The sequence below is a fragment of the Dipteris shenzhenensis genome, chromosome 23, assembly GCF_047967505.1.
Source record: "Dipteris shenzhenensis isolate YYH24624 ecotype China chromosome 23, Dip_SZ_1.0, whole genome shotgun sequence".
Taxonomy (NCBI): domain Eukaryota; kingdom Viridiplantae; phylum Streptophyta; class Polypodiopsida; order Gleicheniales; family Dipteridaceae; genus Dipteris; species Dipteris shenzhenensis.
The window spans coordinates 827,082-835,550 of NC_141618.1; the positions used below are offsets into that span (position 1 = coordinate 827,082).

Here is an 8,469-nt window from a genome sequence, read left to right on the forward strand (position 1 = left end):
AATTTACAGAATGCTGTGTATGTTGTGTATGCTATGTAGTTACAGGAATCCCATTTCCACAATTTGTAATTCAATTCTTATAGCCAACCGCATTTTAATTAGCACTCTTGCAAGCACATCTAAAACCGACAATTACAATTCCAAATAAAACATTACAATTCCAAAACTTTTAGTTCACAAGGCATTAATTGATAGAACGTTACACAAGAAAATTGAAAGCTCAAAAAGTGCTTGTATGTACATATAGCATGAAGCTAAGCCACGTCATGTGGCTTCAAGTACAAAAAATAAGAGGAGTGTATATACAAGAGGCACGAAGCCAAGCCAGTGGCTTTAAGTACAAAAAAGAGTAGCTAGCACTACTTCTACGTGTTGAGATTGTGCAAGACGAGGGTGGAGAAGATGGGCTCGTGGATGGCACTTTGGTTGCTGCTTGTGAGCTCCTGCTGCAAAGCCATCTTCATTAGCTCTCGTTGCTCTTGATGGGCAGGACCAAGGAAGCAGCTCAGCCATGCGTTCGCCACCAAGCACGCCCTTCTCACTTCCGGCATGCCATTCCTCAGCCCCTTCGTCAATGCCTCCACCATCGGCCTTCCGTGCCCCAGCAGCGCACCGGCTGCCTTCTTCTCCCACTCCTCCTCCTCGCCCTCCACAGCTTCCTGCATGCACCCTCCAACGTCCGTCAAGCAGCAATTGCACTAACTAAGAACACAATGAGCGGTCGCGCAAATATGTTGCAGCATCTGAATCTGGCTGTGTCCTCTTTGAAGAGACGGTTCGAGTGGTGGCGGCGTGCGTTTAAATTTGCCCATATTTTGTCACGGATAGCCTTCTCCCCACAAAACCAGGGAAGTCCGAAATGCAGTCTGGTCCTATAAATAGGCAAGCACAATGCACAGAAGCTCCCAATAGAGCAATCGATCGAAGGTGAGAGATAGCTACCTGGCCGCGCGTCGTCGTTGCTTGTTTTACCAACCACGCCTCCACTTCTGACTTCCCGCATGGTGAAAACCTCCCACCGATGCTTTCTAGAACCCTGGCGGCAGTCAGGTTCGTTTCCATGCTGTCCGAAGAACATAGCGCTGCCACAAGGGTGTCGAGCGCCTCCTCTCTGAACATGCTGGGCTTGTAGTTTCCATCACCCTAAGAGAATGAATCACCTGCGGGGTTAAGGATAAGCAAAAATTACATGAAATGTGCAATTTCCAAACTATCATCTACGTCGTACCACCAAGTCCAATTGTAGCAGAAGTGCTGCTGCCGCAGGTCGATGCTCTAACGATGCGGTTTGGATATACACGATCAGCACATGCAAGATGTTCAGGAGGCCCTCTGCCCGAATTCGTCGGAGCGTTTCGATGCTGGAGCTTCTCCTGTAGATGAGCAACAGGAGTGAGAGGAAATAACATACATGATGCAGCGAAGTAGAAATCGGGATGCAAGTTTACACTCGGTACCTGTTCGTGCGCAGCAGCTGGGTGACGAAGTCAATGGCAGCCCTGAATGCACTCCTCCTGCACGCCGTTCGTTGGAGCAGCGCCACGACGGAGTCGGGCGGCACGAGGGGCACGATGAGCTGGAGGCAGTCGCCGTCGGCTTGCATGCAGCACGTCAAGATCGAAGCTGCGGCGACGCGCTCGTCGAGGAGGAGGGAGTCGAGGGCGGCGAGGAGGCAGGGGAGGGCATTGACGCGCATGAGCTGCTTACAATTTTGGCGGGTGTGTGGGTGGGCAGGGTTGGAGTCGAGGAGCTGCGCAATCATCATCAAAGCGAGGGAGCGGGGAGGGAGGGCGTGCGGGCGGTGGGGTGGGAGGTGGGGGTGGCTACGGTGGGCGATGTCGAGGAGGAGGAGGAGGATATGGGGGAGATGGAGGGAGGAGGCGGAGGAGGGGCGGAGGAGGTGGAGGAGGAGGGCGGCTTCGGAGAGGCTGCCCTGGCGAAGGAGGTTGGCGAGGGAGCGGAGATGGGGATCGGCCAGAAGAATTTGACGTTCAAAGCGCCGCCGATTTTTGGCGATGAGCGCCGCTAATATACACAACGAGAGGCGCTGCGCCTCCTGCAGAGCGGTGGCGGATAATATATGGAGAAGCTCGCTCACTAGTGATTGCTCCGCCGCCTCCTCCGCCGCCTCCTCCTCCTTACAAGCTTCCGACAGCTCCAATAGTACCTCCTCGCAGCTCCTTCCGCCCTCAGCTCCTCCCACCGCCGCCCTCAGCTCCTCCACCAGCCCCCCCACCTGCCTCCCCCCCTTCGCCACCTCCCTCGCCTCTCCGCCTCTCCTTTCATCTGCCCAGCTGCGCCTCGCGCCTCCACCATCTCCATCCTTCGATTGCTTCGCTGCTGCTAACGACGTCGCCCCCTTGCGTTGCAGCAGTCTCTCTTCCGCCGCGCTGAAAGAGCTCCTCCTTGCCTTCCTCGCCGCCTTCTTCTTCAGCCTGCAGCCGCCACGGCCGCCCACACTACTACATCACGCACCACCCATTTCGAAGCGGCCGCTGCTTTGCACACGATTTGCTTTCTAATTTGAAGGGTGTTCCGGCCCTATATATATATCGCCTCTAGTACTCAGAATTGAATCGCTTACCTCATTGCTGGACGCTCCTCCACTAACTCCTCCTCCTGCTCCTCCTTCGTTGCGCTCACTGATCTCCTCCCCTTTGGAACGTCCCAAGCAAATTCACTAAGACAGTTAGACATGCGCGTCGACTCGAGCCCCCCTCATGCCAAGCGCTTATACTGTCGAGTATGCTGAAGCGACAAACCGAAATCCTCACCTCCCTGTAAGTGCTGCTGCTGAAATTGGTGCTGTGCTCAAGCTGCAAACTAGGCACGTCGGATTCGGAGTCTTCGATAAGGTCGATCAGCCGCCGAGCCGCACCAGCCCGTTCACATGGGTATTCATGATGATTTGCCTTAGGTGTTGAAATCTCCGTCCCTGAAAAGAGCTTCATCCTTTCGACTGCAGCACCACAATCTGATCCGTTCTTCTCAGGCTTGCTTTTCAACCACGAAGCTGGCCGACGCTTCTCATGACCGGTTGGACCATCACTAGGGAGAAACACTCTTCCGTTCGAATTAACTACTGAGGCTTGGCGATTTTGAGATAGTTTCCCATGACCTGGCTGCGTGAAAAGGAGCAATTTGTGGAGTCTTGTGGAAAAATACTCTAAAATTTCGTGCGAGCTCGCACGCTAGATTCATAGGCAAAGCTGCGACAGCATCTACGACTCATTCAGAATCAGAGAAGGTTTATAACACATCGCAACCAAACCCTACAAATAGAGGAAATTCGCAACGCCCAACTTGGGCTCAAATTCTAGTTCCACGTTCCAGCTCTCTGCGCAACTTAAAAAGTTCGAATCTCGAGTACATAGAGCTTATAGTATGCCCGTGAAGTGCGTACCTTTCTGGATGGGGTGTAGGTAGTCGAGAACAGCTTGGCCGGGCTGGTGTTTGTTACAAAAGGGAAGAAAGTTTCCTTGGTTGACTCCGTTGTTGGCCTTCCCGATGCTAAATGTTCCCACGATGGCTTCATATCTGCAGGTTCATGTAACATGATTAAATGCCTCTCTAAGATAATCAGGCCATAACTTTTTTTGGATTTCCGACAATTTTTATCATATCTCGTTTCAACTCACAGGCTTCTCAACTGCAGCGGCCCTGCTCCCTGCCGTGTTCCCATCCATCCTCCCGGCGAGCTCATCGCTTCCGAACTGCTTTTACGACCTTCGTTAATCTGGTCTACATTGGTAGCTCCACTTCCCCTTGGAGTCGAGCCTTCTTTGGGTGAAAGAACTGCAGTTCCTTTCCTCAAGTGCAGCTTATCGCTTTCCTTGTTTCCCTGCAGTTCTTTTCGATCGTAGCATATGATTAATTCTTGATAATGTTGCGCGTATTGCTGTGTGCTCTCATTCAGCGTCTCTTCATAGAGATTGTAGAGTAGATTCATTTGCATGTTCTTCTCTGATTGCATGCGATCTTCCAGCTCCAACGATTGGCTAGGCTCGGAGCCGAACAATTTCAATTCACAGAATTCTACGATACTGGCTGTTTGCACCGCCGACTGTATGGGACTGCTCGGCAATGATTGTATGACCGCCGATGATCGACCGGAGCTTGTAATTTTTTTGGATTCTCTCTTGTACCAGGTTTCAATTTCCGCAAGATAGGGTCGGAAGAGCTGCTCCCAGAGCTCAGGAGCAAAATTCTGCCGGGCATGTTTCGGACAAATGACAAACACTTCGAGTAGATGGGCGGCAACCTGCTTTTGATTTCTCCGGAGTTTCCACACCAAGGCCAAGTACACATGTGCTAAGCTGATGATGCATGCATTTGGCACGTCATTGGCGCTGAGACCCTGAGTTTCCATTGATGTCAAAGCTTTCAGCATCTGCTCTGCTTTCGCAAGTAGCTCTCCTCGTTTTTCTTTCAAGACGCTACAAAAAGCCTGTTCTACGTAGTTTATTCCCCACTTCATGTACGTAAGCACTGTATGCTGGCTGTTCACTAAGGTGCTCTTTCCCTCTGGGTCGAGTTTTTTAAGATACTTTTCTGTGAGCAAGCCCCGTCTTATGCTGTCCAGCAAGAGCTTTCTGGCGAACCCATATAGCAGAGAGACGACTGTCTCTGTCGGCAACAGATCTAGTGTCGGAGGCCCATGGTCTCGTTTTGGGGAATGCTTGAAAGATTTTTTTGGAGTTGCAACCTGCACTGTCGAACAGATCACATTTTCAGTCAGTGACGCACCCTTCTTAGGCGTTCTGGGGGTGACTGGTGCCGATGGTCGAGCAATGAGCTTGAGCATGCTTCGTTGCGTTCTCGCCTTTTGATATGAAGGTCTACTATATATCAGAAGCAACCTGATTTTGTCACCTCTTTTGAGCCGTTTGTGTAAGAACCAACAAGATACTTTTAGCAATTCCTGGTGCGCACAAAGTAATCGAGCAGCATTCCGCCTCACTCTGGAGTATCTACGACATTGTGTTGTGTGATCAAGTGCACGAACACAGCAGCAAATTTAGAGGCTTGCACCGAGAGCGTCCAGACTCATCTATTCAATACGTCCCTGGAAAAGGAAGAGGGAGGAAGAGGAACACAAGCAGGGCGGTTGACAAGGGGTCACGAGATTGGCATATCAACATTGTGCCTGTTCACTGTTGAATATCAGGACTGGGCCCTAGCTAATCCTTCGACCGTTGACAGCTTGATTCCGTGCTGGTAGATCAATGCTTGCAAGTTTACAAAAGATCTAGCTTGCTTAACAACAGACATCTCCGGATCTTAGACCAATCCAATGGGATGTTCTGATCAATAGCTGCAGCGCAGGCTGAGCGGACTCCGGTTTTCAAAAAGATCACGTCAGGATCTGTCATGAATCAGACTCGCAATCAGTCCGCTTCTAGATCATAACGCACTGAACGCAGCTGCCAATCTATACGACGGCACAGGCGTTCCTGTCAATCCAGGCCCATGGCATTGTCTGAATTTGTCTCCTAGAGTTTCTTCCGTGGTCCAGACTCCATGGACCATGATAAAATCCGTCATTGCCGGTCGGTGTCCATGGCTGCCTGGAATTGTTTTTAAAACAATTCTAGTTCTAATTGTACCCGTGTCGTTGCCATGATAAAATTTAGAAGCGAAGAACAGATCTAAGGGAGCTTTCCCACTATGCCAGGGCTGGCAAATATGCTACGAGCCCCGGCAATGGCAAGCGATACATAGCTTCCGCATACTGGACCTGTTCTCCGAATGTAAAAGCTGCAGCCTGCATGAACTAAAAGCTGCCTGAACTAAAATCAACAAATCTTCCAAGACTCGTCAGCTTTCAGCAACCATTGCCAACCAAACTTCAACGTACGTCGACAAGCTGAAGCTGCCCAATGCCCATTGTTACTGACTCGAGATCAGAGGGCACGAGGCGACCGTGACTACTCACGGACGAGTTACCTTGCGAGAAATCCAAAGGAGAAGCGCATGGCAGGGGGACAAGTATAAAGATGCTGCTGACGCTGCGATCGTTCCTAAGACACTCGGACTAACTAATTTGACATAGATCATCTTTTTCTCTATTAAGGAAAGAGCTTCAACAACTTTGGATCGTTGGATTCCATGTAAGAAATATGGGCCATTGGATGTTTTTTCCGCTTGAGTGAACCGTTTCATTTCAATGAGTCCCTTCCAACCATTTTATCATCTTCAGCACCTAAGCCTAGGCTCACAGAACTATCTCCCTCCAAGGCCAACCTTCTCCCATTGATTTCTGCCAAGTATCTGGCTACAACACAGGTTGTGAGGCACATGCGAGGTTGTTGGCATCTGCAATATTGTTGTGTCGACATTGTGTCGATGAGTACCTTCGGTTCGTAATTACAATTTTGTAGAATGATGTCTACAGACGATCCTAGGCTCTCTCTAGGGACTGTCATTGGAACCTCACCGGATCATTTGTAGCCTTGCTTGGTGGCAAGGCGTCCAATGTTTTCTTTCCTTCGGATCCTTCGAAGAGATTACATAGGAATGTAACCTCCAATGTCTTCTTTGTTCCGGAGCCTTCGGAGAACTTGCTTGGCCTCTAGCATCCTACCTTTCGTCACGTATGAACCATCTTGAATAATCTGATTCTTTACTATAAGCATTACTATTCTCGGAGTCTATTATTTCTAGAGCTTTCCAAGGCCGACGTTTGTTTTGTCTTGTTGCCCTAGCCTATTTAATATCATAAGTCACATCATCCATATCTGGAGGGCATTTTACAAAATTAATAGATTCTCTCGATCCACCAAATCAAAGTAGTAATCCCCAATCAATAATGCCAACCCATGGACAGTGACCTTTGGTAAAATCTAGCATGACACTCAAAGGGTGTAGATCATAATGTTTAATTCCTGCGCTTGGTGTACATTTGCTAACGCATCAATCATTGCATGTATGATGTCTGGGGTAGCTTCCACAAATGCCTTTAATCTAGTAAGGTCTGCATCACCTAGCACTAAATTAGGTTCTCTCCTAGTGACTCATTTCCTTTCAAGCACAATACTTGCTTTCTAAATGTACCTTTCTCAAAGGGTAGCTGCATCATCATATCTCCAATACTCCCTCCATTGAAGTATGGAAAAATGTTGATTTAAGGTAAATCCTATGCACCTAACAATCCCTGGATGTGATATTTCCATCCCATATTCCTTATCAAATGACTTTAGGGTGTGAGATATGTCCCCTTTATAGTGCTTTGCTGCATAAGTGATACTTCGAGGAAAGAAAGAGATGTCATTGAAAGTGACTTTGAAGCACACCCCAAATGAGCCAGCACCAAGATTCTCACCCTCCTCTAAAGCCTCATGGAAGACACCTAACACAATTGAACAATCGGCATTTCTAAATGAATGTGCTTTGTAAGAAGCATTCCCATGACTACCCTCCATGGCTAACCATGCCTCAAAAGTTGGATCGTATGCGTGTTTTAATTGTTCATATCGCACACGCTTTGAAATGGTGAAATGTGAATCTACGTCTTTTGCCCTCTTACTTCTAGCCTTCTCCTATTTCCACTTTGAATCCCAGAAATCTAATTTTTCCATGTCAATATTAGTAGGTAATTCATCCCACTATTGACCATGTGACGCACTCCATCTTCATTCATTTCCTTGGAGATGGGAATCTCTCCCATTGTATTTGCTATGACCTGATCATTGTAGAAACACTCTATACACTACTACACATGGATCCTATTGCGATGTTTAAGTATCGTGCGGGGCGCTAATCATCGGTATGGGAAGCACGTCCCGTAAAGTGTCGCTATATAGCGACTTTAGCCAAATGCCGCTATATAGCAACGATTACAAAAGTCACTATATAGCGATGTTTATCAGAAATGTAAGTGACTGAGATACTATTTTATAGTGACGTTTTTCAGAGAGCTTTTTTACTCATATAGGCCTTAAAAGTTAGTTTTTTCCAATGATAATTTTTTTTTAATTTTCATACATGTTTGATCTTTTGAGAGAATAAAAGTATGAGAGAATGTATATCAAGCCTTTGAAGCTCATATATTCATGTCCAAGTTTGAGATGAAAGAAATCAATGAAGAGCATTTACATCAAGTGTTTCATCTTGAGCCAAGTCTAACGGGCCAAAAAAGTCTATCTCTAACTCTATACCGAGTTGATCTCCTATATCATCATCGTACTCTAGCATCGTACCTTCACCTAAAAGTACTTGATCATCTTCTTCAATAAAGTGTGGTGATTCTTGATGATCGTTGTCTTCTTCATCAATATCGTAATCTCCATCTTCCTCCCGTGCGATGTCATTATGCGCATCTTCCTCTTGGCTCATATTATGATCTTCATCTTCTTCGCTAGATTCATCGGATCAATCGCATCCGGCATTGGTAGTGGCATCTCCATATCCACATCTCTATCTTCAAAAATTTGCTTACTTCATGGTGCAACTTGGATCACGTACCACCAT

General features: G+C 47.7%; 1 protein-coding gene across 1 annotated transcript; it reads right to left on the reverse strand.

Annotated features, from left to right (window-relative positions):
• Window positions 1-365: 365 nt before the first annotated feature.
• On the reverse strand, window positions 366-5,038 carry LOC147886831 (putative E3 ubiquitin-protein ligase LIN). Its single transcript, XM_087394059.1, has 8 exons — window positions 3,639-5,038; window positions 3,404-3,537; window positions 2,775-3,118; window positions 2,585-2,655; window positions 1,458-2,435; window positions 1,229-1,373; window positions 943-1,143; window positions 366-659 (listed from the first exon to the last, which is right to left on the reverse strand). The coding sequence occupies exons 1-8, from the start codon at window positions 4,802-4,804 to the stop codon at window positions 366-368; spliced, it is 3,333 nt and encodes a 1,110-aa protein (XP_087250185.1). The 5' UTR covers window positions 4,805-5,038.
• Window positions 5,039-8,469: the final 3,431 nt, after the last annotated feature.